The sequence below is a fragment of the Panicum virgatum genome, chromosome 7K, assembly GCF_016808335.1.
Source record: "Panicum virgatum strain AP13 chromosome 7K, P.virgatum_v5, whole genome shotgun sequence".
In the NCBI taxonomy this organism is placed as follows: Eukaryota; Viridiplantae; Streptophyta; class Magnoliopsida; order Poales; family Poaceae; genus Panicum; species Panicum virgatum.
In genome coordinates, this window is record NC_053142.1 from 36,139,105 (window position 1) to 36,160,885 (window position 21,781).

Consider the following 21,781-nt stretch of genomic DNA (forward strand, 5'->3'; position numbering starts at 1 on the left):
AAGTGTAACTACCCAACGGTGCCGATTGGAGTACTCGAGACGGAGGTCCTACTTTGCTGACCAGATGACGAGGAATGCTTAGGGTACGGAGAGGTCATTTCGTCCCTACTAGTTAGCGACTCTAGTAACGAACGAGAACGAAAGACCTGAGAGGTCATTTGAGTTAGGTTGATGTAGATGTCCAAAACAAATCTGTTCACCACGCGTGAAATGAAATCACAGTAGAATGGTGATGCGTTTGTCTTTTAATAGGAGCCAGGACTGGGCCAGGAAACTTTGAATCCAGCGGGCGTCGCTCCTGGAACTTGGGTAGCCGTTGGGAGCTTGGGAGTCTGCGCCGTTCATCAGGGGATTCCTGCCAACCTGCGCGCGCCGCCGCGGCGCCTGATTCGCGGCAGCGGGCGCGAGAGGGCACCGCACCGCGCAGCGAGCATCGCCGCTGCTCGCCAATCGCGATCGTGGACGTGCCGCCGGCCGACGAACCGCACCAATGGATATCGATCACCCTCCGCGCGAACCAGACCAGATGAGATCCCGTCGCGATCCGTCCCGAGGGTCGCCGCGGTGGGCGCTGCTCATGTCATCATCGGTGACGGGCTGACGGCGACCCGCCGGTGCCAGCCAGTTCTTTGGGGGAGAGAATTGCGTATTTGGCACTGGAAAAATAAGATTTGCTCATTTAACACCGAAAACTCAGATATTATCTTCTAATTACACGATCAAAAACCTTATTAGATTCTTTAAAGCTCCTAGCACAGAGGTTGTGGAGTTGGTTTTGTAAATTGTCTTAATTTAATATCTCTAATTAGCGGTCAAAGTTAATTAGCTCAAACAGTTCCACGGCGCTTTTGCTGGAACAAGGGCGAGGTTTCTCAGTACCTGTAGCAAGATTGGTTCGGCCATGACTGATCAACCACCCGAACAGCTTCACACTCCGCGTCATGACTCGTGTTCCTTTCGGCCAGCACAATAAACACCAGCATTACCGAAAAGGGTAACTACCCAGCGGTGGCGATTGGAGTACTAGAGACGGAGAGATCCTACTTTGCTGACCAAACGACGAGGAGATGGCTGTGGTAGTAACGAGCGAGAACGAAAGGCCGTAGGGTAGGGAGAGATCATTTGAGTTACGTTGATGTAGATGTCGCACCAACCAGTACTTGCCAAAATAAATCTGCTGGCCCACGCGTGAAATCAAATCACAGCGTAGAATGGTGATGCGTTTGTCGTTTAGTCAGTCTTAGTAGGTTCTACCATTATCAACACGTGAAGGATAAGGACGCGCTCATTGCCAGCCGAGCCCAAATCAAAAGGTACAACCGTTTGTGAGTTTTACATGCGTGTATAGAGACGTACGCAAGTACGTGTATAATGAGCTGTATGCACGTACATCTATTTTCAGATACTGCAGTTGTGCCTAGCTGTAAACACAGCCCCAAATCAGTCGAGCAGTCCTCGTCAAGGCATCAATCGAGGCTGGACCGCTGGAGGCAGCTGTCCCATTACTTGACCACCACTGGTACTTCCTGCGACTCCGTGTGCCGCACCACCTTTCCCCCGCTGCCAGTACTCCTGCCTGCTCTCCCCCTCGCGTCCCCCGACGCAGCTCGGCACTACTTCACCTCCTAGTCTCCACTCCTCCGTCTCTAGTAGCCATTGCGGCGGCTCAAGGTCAAGGGGATTTCTCGGTTCTCGCTGCCTTCTCGGCCTTCTGGGGGGCGGCATTTTCGGTCCAGACCGCCGTTCACGGAGCTGTGTCCTTGCGCCGAGGGCGGCGCTCTCCGCCGGAGGCGATGAGGGCCGGCCATGTCTGCTCCGTCCTCGCATCGCTCATGCTGCTGTGGCTGGGCGTCGCCGCCGCGCAGGAGGCCTCTTCTTGGAAGACATTGAGCGGTACGCGTCCTCCCATGGTCCTCTTCCTTTTCTTCCAGGGCCGCCGAGCCTTTGGGATGCCGCCAGTTCATGTTTGCTCAAAAAGACCCACTTTTGTGCACATCTATTTTGTTTTTTAGCCTTGTTCGATTTTCATCCATTCGAGCATCGCCGGAAATTCGTACAATCAGCTACGGATTTTAGATTTTGGGTCAGGGGTTCAGCTGATGGTGAAGTTATTACTTGTTTATTTAGATGAAGTTTTTGAGATGGAATTTTGGTACATGCTTTGTGCTGCTAGTATCTCTGTACACTTTACGTTTCTTATTGTTACGGAGAAATATAGCGTGGTCTCCTTGAGGTTTTATCATACCTGCATGTCCCTTTTTGCACAAGAAACCCTGCTTCTTGGATGCATTTCGGATCAGAGTTAGGATTCACCCATTTCATGCAAACTGTAGGCTAACAGATACGCCTGTTTTTCCAGGCAATGCGCCAGCAATTGTAGCAAAGGGTGGATTTTCGGGAGTGTTCCCTGATTCAAGCGAAGATGCTTATGGATTTGTGCAGTATGCTAGCTCGCCCGCTACAATACTATACTGCGATGTGAGGCTGACCAAGGATAAGTTTGGCATTTGCCTGCCGGACATAAAGATGGACAACTGCACAGATATTGCAGATATCTATCCACAGGGTCAGAAGACCTACCTTGTCAATGGTGTGCCTACCTCAGGATGGTTCTCCGTCGACTACAATCTCACTGAGCTTGGACAAGTCCCTCGTAAGTGCTATGATACTTTTCTAAGTTATCTCATTAAATATTGGATGTTGTTTATGCCAGCAACCAGGTTAGTATTGGATCACGAAGAAAAGGGAAATGCCTCTTCCCCTCTTAATGAAAAACGTGCCTAGGCACAGGGGAAATGCCTCTTGCTGTGAACTTTTTATGATTTCAGCAACATGGTTTGTTTACTTATCTTACTCATCGTGATGTATATATCAAGCAGTCATGAGGTCAATCAGTTCTCGAACGCCCAGATTTGATTCAAATTTCAATGCAATACTTGCTGTTGAAGATGTGCAGTCCAAATTCAAACCTCCTGGAATTTGGCTTAATGTTCAGGTACAAATGAGAATACCATTCTATTTAGTAGATCACACTGGACTATTTTCTGTTCTCATGCTGTAACCTCGTATTAATGTTATTTGCAGCATGACAGGTTCTACAACCAGTTCAATCTAAGTATGAGGAATTATATCATTTCTGTATCTAAGCGTGTTGTTGTCAATTATATCTCGTCACCTGAAGTGACCTTCCTCTCAAGCCTACATGGAAGAGTTAGCAACAAGACGAAACTTGTGTTCCGCTTTCTTGATGAGAGCACTCTTGAACCATCTATGAACAAGACTTATGCTTCCATCTTGAAGAACCTTACATTTGTCAAGACATTTGCATCCGGGATACTGGTCCCAAAGAGCTATATTTGGCCTACTTCATCAGATAATTATCTACAACTGTATACTTCAGTTGTCGATGATGCTCATAAAGCTGGGTTAGAAATTTATGCTGCTGATTTTGCAAATGACTTTATGCTCAGTTACAACCATAGTTACGATCCCTTAGCAGAATATCTTTCATTCATCGATAATGGTGTGTTCTCTGTTGATGGCGTACTGTCTGATTTCCCTGTTACACCATCAGAAGCAATTGGTGAGTCCTAATTCTTTCTACATTTTTTATTTTATATTAACACAATTTTGTTCTTCGATTTTTCTACCATTTTCTTTTATGAGGGAAGAAAGCAGTGGATCAGGCTTCTAACTCAATTAATTTGCCATAAATTTTTTGACACAAACTTGGTTTTGTCTAATAGATTTTTATAGCTATTGATATTTAGAACTCTAATTTCTAATTGAGAAAGTGGTTCTCTGTTACTGAAGGAAGTAATTCACCGACAAAATCTACAAGCTGCCTAATTTTGCTATTTTCTTAGCACACAGCATGGGATAATCTTGATATTCTCCTTTTCATGCTTGCTTCAACCACTGTTCAAAATATGCTGTATAGTGGATCTTTTCAAATATTCCATGCTTTCTGCTATGCGGCATGTACTTTTATACTGGTTTCAAAGGTTTGGATGGCTGTGAAATTGCCTTTTTGCTGGATTTCCTCCAGCTGAAGCCAAGAGGTTCTCAACAGATCCAGCTGGATTGCCCTAATAAATCTTATCTCTAAATATCTGTAACTTGATATGCAAGCAAATTAAACAAATCATTAGGATAGATACAGTACGTAACTATAAAATCGTATTACTAACTTGATATCCAGGAAAACTAAGTAATTGAAAGAGATTAATGTGTAGCTTAATTGCCTTAAGGAATATTACCTCTAAACATATTTCACGTTATCCTGACAAGTTAGGTGAATCATTAGGATAGATACATGCAGGTAACTTGTTTCTATAGTCTGTGTTCATACAATTTACCTGAAGATTCAGATGGGTTATAGCTTCTCATCCACAGTGTTTCATATCTTATTTATGCAGGGTGTTTTGCCAATTTGAACAAAAGCAACACAGATCATGGTACGTCGAGATCCTTTGTTCATTGTTTTTTTTCTTGCTTCATGTTTATCTATGTTACTCGGATACCGGTACGGGTATCGGATACGATACGTATCGGATACGCGGATACGCACTTCCTCAAAAAACACCGATACGGGGATACGGCTAGAATAATTTAATATTAATAATTTTTACATAAAATATCACACTCATTAGTCATGAGAGTAGCATTTACATGAAACTAGTAGTATTGCAGTAGCTAGAGTCCTACTCAACCGGAGAGAATAAGTGCATCTGGACTCTCTGGAGAACCACCTGTCCCCACATCACGTGAAGCAGAGCCACACTAAAGACAGAAGAAGTTCCCATAAAAAAAAAAGACGGAAGAAGTGAAATCAATAAAGAAGTAACCCTACCTCCTCTGCTCCTCCGCCTCCCCTTTCTCCTCCACTGCGCCGGCGCAAGAAGCGCCCGCCCCTCCTCCGCCTGCTCCTCTCCGCCCGCCCCTCCTCCGCCAGCACCTCCCCGCCTCGCAAGGCCGGCCGCGGCGGGAGCGCGCGCATGCGAGGCCGCCGCCGCTCCTCGCCTCCGCCCCTCCTGTAGCTCGCGGCCTCCACCGCCGCCGCCCCTGGAGCTCGCGGACCCCGCGCTCGCCACCGCCCCCTGGAGCTCGCGGCCGCCGGCCCTGGAGCAGGGGAGGGAGGAGGCGGAGCGAATCTGGGCACGCCTCCGCCTCGCGGGCCCCTCTCCTCGACGCACCCCTTCGCGGGGACCGCGCACGCCTTCGCCGCGAGCTCGGCGGCGTCGAGCTCGCCGACCTCGAGCTCCGCCGCGCCGAGCTCAGGCGGATCTGGCCGGGGTGGGGCGCGCGGGCCGTGGAGGCCCTCCTTCCTCAGTTCCTCCTCTCCGCCGTGAGCTCCACCCTCTCGAATACGTGTCGGATACCCGTATCTAAGCCAATACGTATCCATATTTTTGGGATACGGCTGAAAACGTATCCGAGGCGTATCCAAGGCGTATCTGTATCCGATACGTGTCGGATACGGATACGCCACTTCCCAGGCGTATCCACGTAACAGAGTGTTTATCTATTGCTGGTAACCAGTTTCTCACTTTTGGAATGTAGGAAAGCCTCTTATTATTTCCCACAACGGTGCTAGTGGGGACTACCCTGGGTGCACTGATCTAGCTTATCAAAAAGCAGTTGACGATGGCGCAGATGTCATTGACTGCCCTGTTCAAGTGACCAAAGATGGCGTGCTAGTATGCATGAGTTCTGTTAACCTAATGGATGGTACTACTGTAGCAAGATCACAGTTTGCCTCTCAGACAGCAGTGATAAAAGATATTCAGAATGTGCGAGGAGTCTTTACGTTCAACCTCACATGGGATGACATTGTAAAGAATCTGAGACGTAAGTTGAATTGAAATATTTTCTGCTATTGAAACAAAGTGCAAAATTTTATATTTTACTTGTTATGTAAATCAGGAGAAACTATTTTCCTAGACCCTAAGTCACCTGCTATCTGATCTGGATCAGCTTTTATTGACTACTTATATATTTTGTTGACCAGCTATGTAGCGTTATTGCTCTGCTCTGCATTCTGAGATTAACTTTTCTCCATCCTTACAGCCAAAATATCTACCCCATTTACCACCTACAGACTTGATAGAAATCCGAGATACAGGAATGCAGGAAATTTCATGAGACTATCAGACTTTTTGGACTTCACAAAAGATAAGGATTTATCAGGAATCATGATCAGTATAGAGGTGAGAATTTATACTAATATTGAGTTTTTAAGTGAGTGAAAAGAACCACATTCATTTATTTACTGTAATCATATTGGCTGCCACTATTTCTTTGTTGATTCATTAGTTCGTTCTGTCATCATATTTTAGTACTAGAGTTTGTCATATCGATGAAGACAAAACCCATAAAAATGTAAAGACTTCCAGTTATAGATTATGCCCTCAATTAACTTGCTGTTCATATTTTGCAGCATGCTGCTTTCGTGGTAGAGGAACTTGGATTTGACATGGTAGATACAGTTATCAAAACCCTTGGCGATGCTGGTTACAACAATCAAACTGCCCAGAAAGTTATGATTCAGTCGACGAATAGTTCAGTTCTGGAGAAGTTCAAGCAGCAAACGAAGTACGATCTTGTGTACATGATCAACGAAGAAGTCAGGGATGCTGCACCTTCCTCCCTCACGGACATAAAAAAGTTCGCCAGTGCCGTCTCTGTTGATACTGGCTCTGTTTTCCCTGAATCCCACCATTTCACAATGTACAAGACCAATCTTGTCCAGACACTGCAGAACGCGGGTCTCTCAGTCTATGTTTACACGCTCATGAATGAGTTTGCGTCTCAAGCATACGATTTCTTCTCAGATCCAACAGTGCAAATCAATTGGTATGTTACAGCCGCGGGAGTGGACGGCCTGATCACTGAGTTCCCTGCCACAGCTAGAAGATACAAGTGTAAGCTGCTCAGTTAGCCTTGTTGTCTGTCTTGCGTCTAGTTAGCGCCGCGTTCAGTTGACAAAGCACCCACAATACCTGCTGCTATCAATCTGTAGCACACTCACACAATGCGATCTATTTTGCAGTGAACAATTGCATTAACATGGGGAACAGCACGCCGGTTTTCATGGACCCTGCTCGTGCTGGCGATCTCATGCTAACCATCGTCAAATCTGCGCGGCCACCAGCATTGGCTCCCATGCCGCTCCTGACAGACTCGGACGTGGCAGAGCCGCCCCTGCCTCCTGCCAAATCAAACAGCAACACACCGCCGACACACTCGGGCGCAACCAGGATGCATGTTCATGCTTCTCATATCCTGGTCCTTGTCATACTGCCAATGCTTTTTGCTTGGTGTTCCCTGGTCTGAGCTTGCGATGCAAGTCATGTTCGTCGTTCGAGCTGGACACCCCACCGATCTAGTACTAATCAAATATTCTTCACCACCTGTAGCAGATTAGGTTCAGAAATCGGAATCGTTTCAGTACATATATATGTGTGATGGGTAATAAATATATTATCCATTTCTTCTCAAGGTTCTGAGCAATGGTGTAGTGTAAGCCACTCAGATGGCATAGTTCTTTAGTTTACAATCTGAGCCTATGAGCCATGACTGTTCTGTTCTGAAAGGCTGAAATTTGCGACAACCATCCTTGAATTATGGTGGCGTTGCACATGTTGAGGGACCGAAAGGGCGACCAGAGGGGGGTGAATGGGAGCCGATTAAAATTTTTTGCAATCGGAAAGATCGGCTTAGTTCCGAAGTACACACACAACCCTAGAGTCCTAGGCACAGTGTGGAGTAGCTATGGATGAGCTACACTAACACAAAAGCTCTAGGAACAAACAAGATACAACGCGGAAGCAATCACCGAAAAGCAGCGCGAGAAATAGCACGGTATAACTCACCGGTTGATCTGACGCACAGATTTGAACAGCGTCGGTTCAACCGATGAGCAGAGCCGGCAGCAGAGAGAAAAGTGAGCACCGGTTGATCCGACAGAAGAGTTTGAAAAGCGTCGGTTCAACCGGTGTTACACACCGGATGATCCGACAAAATCGGAGCTCAACGTCGGTGTAGTTGTCCAGAGAAACACCAAAATGGACTGCACATGCACCGGTTAAACCGACGTAAGCATATCTAAAACGCCGATGCAGTTGTCCAGAGAGGCATCAAAAAGGACCCAGCAGAGCACCGGTTGAACCGACGTTAAGAAACTCCAATACGCCGGTTAAACGCTCAAAGTGGCACCGCAAATAAGTAACACCTGTTGATCCGATGTACGTGGAGCTAATGCACCGGTGCAACCAAGCGAAGAGCAGAAAACCCTAACGTGCGAAAAGCCTACTCACCGGTTGATCCGACGCATACAACTTCAGAGCGTCAGTTCATCTGGTGATAGGAAAAACAGAGTCCAGAAACGTTTTTCCAGCCCGCGACCTTTGGAAACTTCGATGATTAGAGGATCAAATCAAGTCCAAAGGAGCTCAGATTTTGCAGGCATGATCAAAAAGGACTTGTGAACATGTCCACGGAAGGAATCGACTAATCACTCCATGGTTTGGGAGGAATCGAAGAATTCCCGAGCAAGAACGGGGTTTTCTCAAAAACGCAAAAACTTCGATTCGAGGGGACTCGTGATTCCGGGGGGTTTAGCACTAGGCTAGATGGATTAGAACCACTTCAAGGAGTCACGAAGTCATCAAAAAACAGCCCATCAACTCGTGCTCAAGAATCGATGAAGGAAAATCGAATTCATCCAAAACAAAGCACAAATCGTACGAGATTGAAATGAATTCAAAACCCCGGAGGGCAAAAGGAGGATTGTGCCTCCTTTCCCACACAATCTCAGTACAAAAATCTCAACTATCCAAACCTCTAATCCTAGAGAAGAAGAGAGGAGAGGGAGAAGACCGAGAGAGAGGGAGGCGCCAGGGAGGTGAGATGAGAGCGGCGTACTGGTCTTGGCTGCCGCGAGAGAGAGAGAGGAGAGGGAGAGGGGTATTTAAGGTGCCCACGCAGGGGTCCAAAATACCCTCGACTCAAACTAGACACTAAAACGCCCGTAGGGGCAAAACCGGAAATATGTACACGATCTCATCCGACGGCGGAGTTTCTTTCTTCGACTCGAAGCCTTCTCCGAGATGCCGCCATGTCGATGAAGATCCGGTTCGTGGTTTTAGGGGGTCCGCGAAACCCGGGTAGGTGGCCGGTTTTGAGAAAACCGCCAAAACTCCACGCGCGGGAAGATTCCCGCCTCCACGCCATGGCCCTAGACGCCGTTCCTGCCTCAGCCTTTTGACGGCCCTAGACGCCGCCCGACGCCCGTCACCTCCTCGCCCGCAGCGAGGCCCTAGACGCCCGTCACCTCCATCAGTCCCGAGACCGACGCCCGTGCCTCCACGACTTGGCGTCTTCAACCGCCGTCCGCCTCCTTGGTTTTGTGGCGCAAACCAAGAAACCCGCATTCCGTCGCCGCTTGCGCCCTCGATCCAGGAGTGGACGCCACAGCTGCCGCCCGGCAAGAGCTCCGGTCCCGGCTGCTCTTCACCGCCGTCGACCGCAAGGTCCATCGGCCACAGCACCTCCACAGCAGCTCTCCGTCGACACTTGACGCCCGTGTACCTGCAACAAAAGACCAAGTGCACGATCACACCGCACGGTTGACAATTCACTCATCACAAGCAGGATAGAGTACTCCACATTCCTCAATCTCCCCCTTGATGAGTGCATTGTCAACACACCACAAATGAACCAAGATTGAAATAAAAACAGTGAAGAACAAAGAAGCAAGAGAGAACTTGAACAAGTGACAAAAGCTCGGAAGAAGCAAGAATAAGTCACTTGACCAAGTAAAGATCGATTCCCTCAGATAAGGGCAACGGCTCGACGCAATTGATCAAACACAAGCATGACAGGGCTCGACACTGTCATGCCAGAAGCGGAGGGAAAACCAGGAGCTAAACAAAGCAGAAACTCCCACTGAAAGCATTTCCCCATTACCAACAATACTCCCCCTTGTTCGATCAACTTCTCCCCCTTGTTGGCATATGCACACATCAAGGCTTAGACCTAAAGCTCCCCATGAAACTGAGACTCCCCCTGAACATATGCTATGCAATGAATGCAATGCAGGAGGTGTAAGTGAAAGCATTCAGGGATACAATGATATGAGCAACAACTAGTCACAAGCACATGTGCATCCATAAACAAGACATGCATCTAGCTCAACATGGTATATCAAATCAGTCTAGAGCTAGGCAAGTTCCAGTTTAGGAGAAATAAAAGCATCACCCTTGATCTAGCACTAGCAAGTAGGGAATGAAAGACAGTGCTAATCAAACTCATACAGGTGAGCCAAAAACATCCAAAGCATGTTGTAAACATTGATTTTGCAATCTCATTATATCAAGCAATTTAATGCCAGGGGTTGAAAGCTTGTCATGCTTTACTTAGCAACGAGACCAAGCCTATGCCCAAGGCAATCAGAAGCTTAAGGCACTCGTTTTAGTCATGCACAGCCTTGCCCGGGTTCTCACAAGTGCAAAGTGAGCCGTCCCGAAAGCTCGATCAGTGCGACAAGCAATCCCACCTGGATCTTTCCATTCCATTTCAAGTACAATTCAAGCAATTTTATCAATTTTAGATCATGTCAACTATGAATTGCTGAACGAAAGGCTACACTAGCATGAATGAGATAGCAAAGTATATCAACACGCCCTAACATGCTAGTAGCCAAGACAGGGTGACCATGTTTTTAAATTTTCAAATCAAAATAGCTTAACTCAGATGATGTCATATACACAGGGGAGCAAGCTATTCATGATCACGTTTATAAACTTACACTAGCAAGCACTAGGAGATCATAGTAATGTATACAAGAATACTAGTGCAAGTGAGGCAATGCAAAATGCATAAATGTACAATGCATATGCACAATGCAACTACCAAACTTAGAAAACAAAGAGAAAAACAAACAATACCTACAAAGCTAACCAAAGAAAAGTCAGCGATCAAAAGGGGTAACAAACCCCAAGCTCCCCTCGCAAGCGAGTAAAGGTGTCACGCTCAAGAGGTTTGGTTAGGATATCTGCGGTTTGCCTCTCTGAAGGGACATTGATCAAGTCTATGTGGCCTCTCTCATGATTGTCTCGCAGGAAGTGGAACCAGATATCTATGTGTTTGGTTCTGGAGTGTAGGACAGGGTTCTTTGCAATGCTAATAGCGGACATATTGTCTACAAAGATGAGAACCCTATCAAAACTCAGTCCATAATCCTGCAAGGTTTGTTTCATCCAATGTATCTAGGAGCAACAGCTAGCAGCAGCAACATACTCAGCTTCTGTGGAAGAAAGCGCTACGCTAGCCTGCTTGCGAGAGGACCAAGACACCAAAGATGTACTGAGAAATTGACAAGTGCCGGATGTCGACTTGCGATCCAACCGACACCCACCGAAATCGGCATCAGAAAAGCTCACCAAAACCAGAGAAGAATCCGCAGAGTACCAGAGACCAAACTCAGGGGTGAATTTCAGATACCTGAAGATGCGTTTCACCACCTGCCTGTGGGAGGTCCGCGGCGAAGCCTGATACCGCGCACAGAGGCCGACGCCGAACTGAATGTCCGGCCGCGTCGCCGTCAGGTACAGGAGAGAGCCGATCATGCTTCTGTACTCCTTCTGGTCCACCGCCTCACCGTCCAAGTCCTCATCAAGCGCCGTCGAAGTGCTGATCAGAGTCGGCTGAGGTGACAAGTCACTCATGTCGAACTTCCGCAGCAAGTCCCTGGTGTACTTGGCTTGATGGATGAACGTGCCCTGAGGAGTTTGCTTTATCTGCAGCCCAAGGAAGAACAGCAGCTCACCCATCATTCTCATCTCGAACTCCCTGGACATCTGCTCAGAAAACTTGGAGACAAGAGCGTGAGAAGAGCCAGCAAAGATAATATCATCCACGTATATCTGAACCAATAGAAAATCAGTGCCAGACCGCATGAGGAATAAAGTTTTATCCACACATCCCTTTTTAAAACCCTGAGCCAGCAAAAATGTTTTCAGTCTATCATACCAAGCTCTAGGTGCATGTTTCAAACCATAAAGTGCTTTCTGAAGTTTATAAACACGGTTTGGAAATTTGGGATTTTCGAAACCAGGGGGTTGTTTCACATAAACCTCTTCTTCGATAAAATCATTTAAGAAGTCAGATTTAACGTCCATTTGAAAAACTTTAAAACCCTTAGAAGCAGCAAATGCAAGAAAAATCCGAATCACTTCCAAACGAGCAACAGGGGCAAAAGTTTCCTCAAAATCAATTCCTCCTTTTTGGCAAAACCCCTGGGCAACAAGACGAGCCTTGTTTCGAACAACCAACACATCCTCACCCTGCTTGTTTTTGAAAACTCACTTCGTTCCGATGGGATTACAAGCAGGTGGAGGCTCGACTAAAACCCAAACTTGATTTCTTTCAAAATTTTCGAGTTCTTCATGCATGGCATTGACCCAATTAGAATCAGAAAGAGTGTGTCCAATATCTTTGGGCTCAAAAGAGGCAACAAACGCTAAATGAGCAAAGCCAGCGATACTTGTTACCTTGGACCGTGTGACTCTCTCGTTGAGGTCACCTAGCATCTGTTGAGGTGGGTGACGATGCTGAATGTGTCACGGTGCTTCCCTTGTCGAAGTCACCTCCTCCTCAACCAAAGCTGGTGCCTCTTCAGGTACAGCTGGTGAAGACTGAGTCACCTGCTCGATCGGCCCCCGGGAAGTAGACGTAGTAGGGTCGGGGCCGTCATCATCGACCGAGCTTGTGGCGGAGGCGACTGGGTCCACAGCATGCGTGGTAGCCTCAGCATCACCCTCCGCAGCTTCTTCCTCCTCATCTTCAAAGATGGAGGTTCCGAGCTCATCATCTCCTGCAACTTCAAAGACGGAAGCATTGCACGGTGCAGTCTCGTCCAAAGTGACTTCACAAGTCTCTCTGACGATGTTAGTATCAATAATCAACACACGGTATGCTCTGGATTGGGATGCATAACTGAGAAAAATTCCATCAGACGAGCGAGACTCAAACTTATCAAGATTTCCTTCTTTCAGCACAAAACACCGACAACCGAAAACTCTGAGATGGTCAACACGGGGGTGGCGTCCAAATCGCAACTCACAAGAAGTCTTGTGCATGAAAACACGCAAGAAAATGCGGTTGGACACATAACAAGCGGTATTAACCGCCTCAGCCCAGTACTTTCGAGGAGTCCTATGCTCGTCGAGCATCGTCCTCGCCATCTCAACCAGCGTTCGATTCTTCCGTTCTACAACTCCATTCTGCTGTGGAGTGTAGGGAGAAGAACACTAGTGTTCAAGCCCTTGATCGCTGCAAAAAGTGTCAAAACGAGCGTTTTTGAATTCTATGCCATTATCACTGCGAATCGCCCACATGGCCTGGGGTAGCTCATTTTTCAACCTCAAGATCAAGTCTCGAACAAACTCAAAAGCCTCATCCTTGGTTCTCATGAAAAAGACCCAACAATAGCGAGAAAAATCGTCCACGATCACAAGAACGTACCACTTCCCACCAACCGACATCACCCGAGAAGGACCAACTGTGTCCATGTGTAGCAACTCTCCAGTGTGACTGGTCATCACCTGATTAACAAGCGGATGAGAAGTGGAAATCATCTTCGCATGGCGACACGGGTAGCAAACAAGATCCTTTTCAAATTTCAATTTGGGCAATCCTCGGATTAGGCCAAGTGAGCTAAGTCTAGACAACAAGTCAAAGCTCAAATGTCGAAGTCTCCAATGCCACTTCCACATATCAGAAGAAGGACCAGCCAACAAACAACGAGAAGGGCCAAGAGAAGTTCCAGAGAAGTCAACCAAGAAAACTCGATCGCGAGGTAAAATCCGGCAAACCAAATCTCCTCTAGAATCCAAAACACGAGAACAACCCTCCTTGAAGCGAACTTCAAACCACTCATCAAGAAGTTGCGAAACAGAGAGCAAGTTAAAACCAAGATTCGAAACCAAAGCAACCTCTCTCAGAGTGAATCGATCAGAAACTCTAACAGCACCAACACCACGTACCTTGCCCTTACCATTATCCCCAAATATGATGTATTCTATGTGGTGGCGCGTTGGGGTGAGGCTGGAGAACCATTTGTCATTCCCGGTCATATGGCGCGAACAACCGTAGTCCATGATCCACCTGTTCTCCAAGCCTCCGACCTGCACATCAGTAGTGAGACAAAGGGTTGTAAGGATCACCGGGGTGTCCGACCCTAGAGGGTGAGGGGGTGAATAGGGTCGCTAATCGCTTTTTAACCTAGGGCTCAAACTATTTGCATAAGATAAACCTAATACGTCCTACACATGCTAGTTATGACTAAAGTTTATCTATGCTACTCTCTATTTACCCCTAAAAGACTTGCAATCTAGCCAATCCTAATCAAACTAACTAGGAAAGTAAAGGCAAACAAGTAAGAGCAAATGCGGAAATGTAATACGGTAAGTAAAGAGGTAAGTGCAAGAGGAATGCAAACTCCCGAGTAGACACGGTCATGTAACGTGGTTCGGCACAAACGCCTACGTCCACGGGACACCGAGGCTCTTCCGATCACCGTCTTTCACTACACCACCAAGGCGTTGCCGGCAAGTAAAGGCGAGTGCCCACAAGACACCGAGTCTCGTGCACCGCCACCGTCTCTCTCGGTCACCCTGCCGAAATCAACTACGGAGCTTCTCCACCAAGGAGGGGGTCTCCTCTTCCCCCGCACAAAGTGTCGTTGCCTCTCCACACCAAGTCGGAGGGTCACACGACGGATCACAAGATGCTTGCCGCAGCAAGGCTTTCACTCAAGCTAGTTCTCTCAAGAACTAAGCCTAAACAAGCACTAAGCACTCTCACAAGTGTGCTTAAACCTATATGATGTACAATGAAGCTCTATGGTGGTTGGAGATGATCTTGAACTCTTGTATGCTTCCTTGGTCTCCAGCACAATCAAATGAGTCGTGGGGTGGCATATATATAGCCCTCACACCCCAAACTAGCCGATGAGTGTAAAACACCCAACGTCGGTTAATTCGGTGCCAAGTTCATTGCACCGATTAGTACAAATTTGCTCATCATCGGTTTAACCGGTGATAGCAAATTTGCTTCGTCTTGATCTTTTCGACTTGGATTTCTTCACGGCCTCTTCAATTCTTGTCCCTTCGGGCCTTGCTACGCCTATCTTCTCTTTGTCATCACTTGAACCTAAAAGCCTAAGAATGTTCATCTTAACAATCATATTAGTCCAAGTGTTGTGTGTATCATCAATCGCCAAAACATTATATTGAAATATGGCATGAGAGGCTATTTTCGCTACAAGGGTGAGCAAATGTCTCAACACTGGGGTTAGCAAAGTGTGAAGCAAACCAGTGTCGAGCCATTTGCTCTACAGAAGGGTTAGCAAACTCAGGCAAAACGTATCCCCTGTCCCGTCTACCGCGAGGCTGACGACCACCACCGCGAGGAAAGCGTGGTGCATCGTAACCTCCTCCAAAGCCTCGGTCTCGTGGTCCATAGCCGTACTGAGGATGACCAGGAGCACGACCGGCAAAGCGACCACCCGCTGGAGCATGGTAACCACCACCGTCTCTCTGTCCTCCACCTACACGGCGCGCCCTAGCATCTTGCCTAACACCACTCCGAGGAGGACCATGCACCCGAGCAGAGTACATGTCCGGGTTGCGTCTCTCCTGCTCACGCCTCACAGCCCGCTTCCTCCTGAAGCAAAACTCCTCCAGGTGACCCTCTCTGTCACAGTACTCGCAGTGGTACCTCACATCGCTCTTGGGAGGTGGAGGCCTCGCCTGCGGACGGGGAGGAGCAGCCCCCTTCTTCTGGGCAACCTGGGCTATGGCAGCAGGGAGCGTATCGAGGGGATTCCTCAGCTCATTGGACTTTGGAACCCAAACCTGCTTCTGTGGAGGTGTTTTTTGTGGTTCTTCCAGCACACCATCTACGGGGTCAACAAGCGAAGGCTGCGTGCTCGTGCTAGCAGTGTTTAGAGCACTTGGAGCTCCAGTAGCCTTGCCGATCTTACCATACAGCTTGTCAAAGTCTGACTTCGTGTATGTGTAATCGACTCCAAAACCATCACCACGCTTAAACTGCTTGATCATCATGCCCAACTGCGGCTCACTGCTAGAAACCCAACTCAGAATCGCCCTAAGATATGTGTTCTCATTCTCCAAGTTGGCTTTCTCTACCGCAAGATTATCCAAATCAGAAATCAGACCAGGGTAAACATGACAATCAATAGGTGGGCTAGACTCCCCGACCTTAGTCTTCCCTAAAGACTTAATCAAGACATTTTTCTCATCTAGCTCCGACCTAAGCGTGGGACAAAGCTTACACGCACCAAGCAAAACTGGCCTAGACTTCATCTCCTCTAGCTCGCACACAACAGTAGTAAATTTGGATTGCAAAGCGGCTAGATCAGACTTAAAGATAGGACACTCATCACATTCAAGCACATCACTAACTATGGGAGCGTCCTTGACCAGTTCAAGCTCATGCTTGGCCTTGGCTAGCTCGTGAGACACGTCAGCAAGCGAGGTCTTAGCAACATCTAAGTTCGCGACGTTCTCATCATGCTTCGCACAGAGAGCAACAAGATCATTCATGAGAGCGGCGTGCTGGTCTTGGCTGGCGAGAGCGAGAGAGAGGAGAGGGAGAGGGGTATTTAAGGTGCCCACGCAGGGGTCCAAAATACCCTCGACTCAAACTAGACACTAAAACGCCCGTAGGGGCAAAACCGGAAATATGTACACGATCTCATCCGACGGCGGAGTTTCTTTCTTCGACTCGAAGCCTTCTCCGCGATGCCGTCATGTCGATGAAGATCCGGTTCGTGGTTTTAGGGGGTTCGCGAAACCCGGGTAGGTGGCTGGTTTTGGCCGGTTTTAAGAAACCCGCCAAAACTCCACGCGCGGGAAGATTCCCGCCTCCACGTCGTGGCCCTAGACGCCGTTCCTGCCTCAGCCTTCTGACGGCCCTAGACGCCGCCCGACGCCCGTCACCTCCTCGCCCGCAGCGAGGCCCTAGACGCCGTCGACGCCCGTCACCTCCATCAGTCCCGAGACCGACGCCCGTGCCTCCACGACTTGGCGTCTTCAACCGCCGTCCGCCTCTTTGGTTTTGTGGCGCAAACCAAGAAACCCGCATTCCGTCGCCGCTTGCGCCCTCGATCCAGGAGTGGACGCCACAGCTGCCGCCCGGCAAGAGCTCCGGTCCCGGCTGCCCTTCACCGCCGTCGACCGCACGGTCCATCGGCCACAGCACCTCCACAGCAGCTCTCCGTCGACACTTGACGTCCGTGTACCTGCAACCAAAGACCAAGTGTACGATCACACCGCACGGTTGACAATTCACTCATCACAAACAGGATAGAGTACTCCACATTCCTCACATGTGAATGAGATGGATGGTTTTCCGGATGACTTGCATGTGTGTTCTCTGATCTACTCGCAATTGGTGTGTTCTTTCATGCTCTTGTACCCTGCGCACGGTGAATTTTGCATCGCACCGCAGTCGTATGCAGGTGCTAGTTTTTGCGTTGAATGTTACCGCTCTTTTCTCTGAAGTCTGAAACCCTGAAATGACAGCATTGCCTTCATCCAGCTCGTTTACCCGGTGCCAGAAACCTGACAGAAACCAAATACCATTCCGAGGCCTGCCCAGGACCTCGATCGTATCGGCAACTAGTCCATTCATGATCCATCCAAGAAGATGACCACGCAAGCACGAAGAGCGCGGGGTGGGTGGACGGATGGCACCTCTGCGCCAAATCTGACGCGTGATGCCGATAACGACCTGCAAATCCTGTTCTTATCTCGTCGCCAGCCCTGTTCGTGATAAGCACTGCGATTGACAGCCACATGCACATGATAAAGAAATGTTCGGTTCATGTCTGATCGCGAGTTGTTGCTGTTCAGGCGCTGATCATACCAGCTGCTGAAAGAATCCATGATTATTACGGCTGCGTATACAATTGTTACTGACAAGTATAAAGAGTGGTACATGCACCCAACAGCTGCGTATCACTCTTGTTCCGGATCCGTATTTCTTTACCTCTGAAAAGATCAGCGACTTGGCCATTAATTCTGCCAAGGCCCCTCCTTGTCTCCCATTCGACGCAACGAGATGTTCCGGCCACTTCTTCGTCGGCTGGAGTCGGCCGTGACCAGGACTTTGAAACGATTCGCACGGCGCGCGCAAACACAGGCGAGTTGCCGGTGAGGGAGCAACAGCTCTGGTTGGAAACAGCACGGTGATCGCCGGGCGCGGCTCCGGTAGTCCCTGACCAGGTTTGCAGTTGTTCCTCTGACTTGGTAGGCCGCCGTCATTCTCTCGGTCTGCTATGAAGGTTGCCAAACCCACGTAGGCACGTAGCCCACTACGATGGTAGCACGTTTCTGTTTTCTCGCAAAAATTGCTAAAGCTGTTTTTATGGTGTGTGTGGTCCCAGCTATTTTTTCCGGTGAATGGAAAAGAAGCATATGCATGCATGGGAGAAAATGGACCAATGATGTCAAGTTGTCACGCGGAAAATTAAAAAGTCATACTTTTATGGAGCATCCAAATCAAAAACTGGTTGCGCCATTGCACAGTTTGAATAAAAGCTTCAAAACGAGATCTCACATCAAAATATATTTTAGTGATTTTTTTCTAGTGTGAGAAAATACTTTTCAGAGTATTATAATTTGCTTACTACTTTTGAAAAGTTGCTGATGACTTTACAAAAGATTGCTTTAGTCACCTTAATTGAATTAATAAACAGATATTTATGTTTATATTGTGAAAATAGATTGGATGAGAAAAGAGGGTAAACAATTGTGTTATGGTAGGGGGATGTTCCATGCATGTTTACCGATAGGTTATTTTGGAAATCAATGTAGCATTTTAACTTGTTTAGTTTGACACTTTTATATTCGACATAAGCAAGTTATATTTTTTTTACAAAATATTATCGAAACATATAGGAGTAGGATCTTCTTTTCAAGGTGTTGCTGAAAGAAACACAATCGTGCCACCATAATTTGAGTTTGATGCCCGGTTCAAGAACTGCAACTTTTTAAAAATTTCAAAATTTGTTGCATGTGTTGACGTCAGTTATATAGAAAAAAAAACTGATCCTTCTCGCTCGTGTGAACCCCGGCTTCATCTTCTTCTCGGTTCCGCCTCAAAGGTTGAGCAACATGCCCATTGCCATGGCTTATCTTGTGGCTGAAAGGTTGAGCCACGGGTCACCGTTCCCTTGTCATCCTTTGGAAGAGGCGCCGAGGAATTCCCGGCAACCTTTTCGTCGGCCAGGGCCTAGCTAGTGGCCGCTGCGTCTGATCTCTGCGGTCTGCGCAAAGTCAAGCGCACCGACGCACGGTGATCCCCTGCTCGCTCGGGCTCGGCGTGGCCAGCGTTTCCTGGTCCGGTTCCCCCTGCTGGCTTGGCCAGTTCGCTGCTTCACTCGCACGGTTGCCAACGTTGCCGGACGATTGTTCGAAGCCGTTGCCCTCTCCAAGTCTCCACAGTTTTTGATCAGTTTTGTGATGCCACGCGGCATCCAGGCACGAACAAGAACTAAGGGAAGAACTAATCGTCGAGCAAGAGCAGCAGCTTAACCGCTATCTAGTGTCTGTAGATTATTACAGGAGCATACATACGATCTCTCGGTTGGTTAGGAATTAGGACACGGGCAAGCAATGGTTACATGTATCTGTCTTGTGCCCCTGCGCGCGCACGGCGCGCGGGCGTCAGGCGTAGATGACGTAGCGCAAGCTCTCGCGCACCGTGAGGTGCCCGACCTCGTCGGCCGCGCGCGCGGGGCGCCACCCGCTCGCCGCCGCCCAGGCCTCCTCCGCGCCGGCGCCGCCCTCGCCCTCGCCGTCGCCCAGGCCGACGGCGCCGCGCGCCGCCGCCACGTCGCCGCGGCCGCCCTCGGCGGCAGCGGCGCTCTCGTCCGCAACCCGCGCGGTCCGCCGCCGCCGCAGGCCCTGCCGCACGAGCCACAGCACGCCCGCCCACATAGCTCGGGACCGCCCAGGAGAACTGAACACTACTACAGATCGTCGGTCTCCTCCACTACTCCTTGGAGAGCTCCATCATCGAAGCCATGCCTCTCTTATATACACACATGGCCGGCCTTCTCGCTAGCTTGCGAGCTACTAGTACTAGTGCCGATCAAACACCCATGGCAGGGCAGCTTAAGGCTAAGAGGACTTGGACAGGAGTCTTTTCTCGAAAGGCGAAAAGGCTAGCTAGGCGTGGTGGTGGAGTGGACCGGTGGGGCTGAATGGAGGGACGAGCACTCGCGAAAGCTGGAAAGATCGCGCACGGGGTTAGTGGAGGGCTGGTCATCGCGGCAGAAAACAACCGCTCGCTGATCAGCAGCTATCTCTGCAGATCCCGAAAACACTATTGTGGATCCGGCTATCGCGGTAGTCGTTATCCAGGCCGAACTTTCTGCTCCGAGATATGTGCTCTTTCGTCCTCTTTAGATGTATTCACTTGTATTTCATTTTCTCTACTCATGTATTTTTGTCTGTGCTCTGCGTGAGGCACAGGTGAAGTCACATAAAGTTCACGAGGATCGAGAGACAGCTGATGGGCTCTGTCTTGTTTTTGCCCGTTGGAGTCGCCGACATGTCCTCCGTCCTATTATTTTAATAAGTGTCTGTTTTGTAAAAAAAAACATGTGGTCCAGGACATTTGTTTTGTTTTGTCGATGACAAAAGGTTTGTCGGTGACAAAAGGTAATTAAGGTGGATAGGCTCCAGGCACCTCCGGGTACACCCGGCCGGAGTATTGGTACTGCAAAGTACATGGTTTACCTTCCTTTTTTATCTCCTAGCACAGCTTCTATTATGTCTTATGTTCGTGGGAACATTGTTGGTCCGTGTTTGACCAGACATTGCTGATCATTCGTAAATTTATTTCCCAGCTGCTGAATGTGAACATCTAATAAATATTGATACCATATTTAATTGGCATATGTCTAGTAGAACCTGCTACGTATTCTCACATGTAATATCGAGACAATCCCAATACAGAATAAACTCATTTTTATAGTGTTTTAATTATTATTTAAATTATCACCATACACATATTCTTCTCCCAATAAGCATAAAATCTATTACATATCCTCACTTGTGATATCATATATACACCCTTGTACTGACAATCTGTTTGAGAACCAACTTGAGTTTATAATATTTTATTTAATATTTCAATTATTTTACCATATACATTTCTCTTCCGCCTTACTACTACTCCATACAACCTCCTACCTAGGACAACATACACATTTTTGTTCTGTACAAGCATAAAACCTATTACATATTCTATCTTGTGATATCATATATACATATTTCTTCAAAAAATATCATATATACACCCTTTACAAACGAACTCTTTGAGAACCAACTTGAGTGTATAATGTTGTAATTGATATTTCAATTATTTATCATATACAACCTCTTAGCAGAGTCATCTAAGCGGCTCGAACCGAGCAACTGGTACGGGATACCAACTTAAGATGAAGTTCTAGGTGTTGAACCCTGACCAATTTTACATTATACCACATGGTACTAGCTGCACACACATCAGAATAAAAATTAAGATCTCTCCGCTCCATAGAAGCAATTGACAAAAAAAATGGATCAGCATATTGCACACACAAGGAAGCATCACACAAGGTGTAATCTTGACATCAGCTTATACCAAGTATCAATTTAACTAGTAGTACTCTACAAAATAAAAGAAAAATCACAGCCCGATC

General features: G+C 47.9%; 2 protein-coding genes across 3 annotated transcripts; one reads left to right on the plus strand and one right to left on the minus strand.

Moving 5' to 3' along the window:
- Window positions 1-1,538: 1,538 nt before the first annotated feature.
- LOC120641215 (glycerophosphodiester phosphodiesterase GDPDL3-like) lies at window positions 1,539-7,602 on the plus strand. 2 transcript variants are annotated; one of them, XM_039917243.1, is made up of 9 exons: window positions 1,539-1,893; window positions 2,360-2,653; window positions 2,880-2,995; window positions 3,085-3,583; window positions 4,419-4,457; window positions 5,542-5,850; window positions 6,070-6,209; window positions 6,440-6,923; window positions 7,052-7,602. In XM_039917243.1, the coding sequence occupies exons 1-9, from the start codon at window positions 1,794-1,796 to the stop codon at window positions 7,333-7,335; spliced, it is 2,265 nt and encodes a 754-aa protein (XP_039773177.1). In that variant the 5' UTR covers window positions 1,539-1,793; the 3' UTR covers window positions 7,336-7,602. The 2 variants fall into 2 exon arrangements, with proteins under 2 accessions (XP_039773177.1, XP_039773178.1); XM_039917244.1 differs by having other exon boundaries at window positions 1,540-1,893; window positions 5,563-5,850; window positions 7,052-7,495.
- An 11,415-nt stretch (window positions 7,603-19,017) lies between these two features.
- On the minus strand, window positions 19,018-20,351 carry LOC120641216. Its single transcript, XM_039917245.1, has one exon. It carries the CDS (start codon window positions 20,028-20,030, stop codon window positions 19,758-19,760), a length of 273 nt encoding a protein of 90 aa, XP_039773179.1. The 5' UTR covers window positions 20,031-20,351; the 3' UTR covers window positions 19,018-19,757.
- Window positions 20,352-21,781: the final 1,430 nt, after the last annotated feature.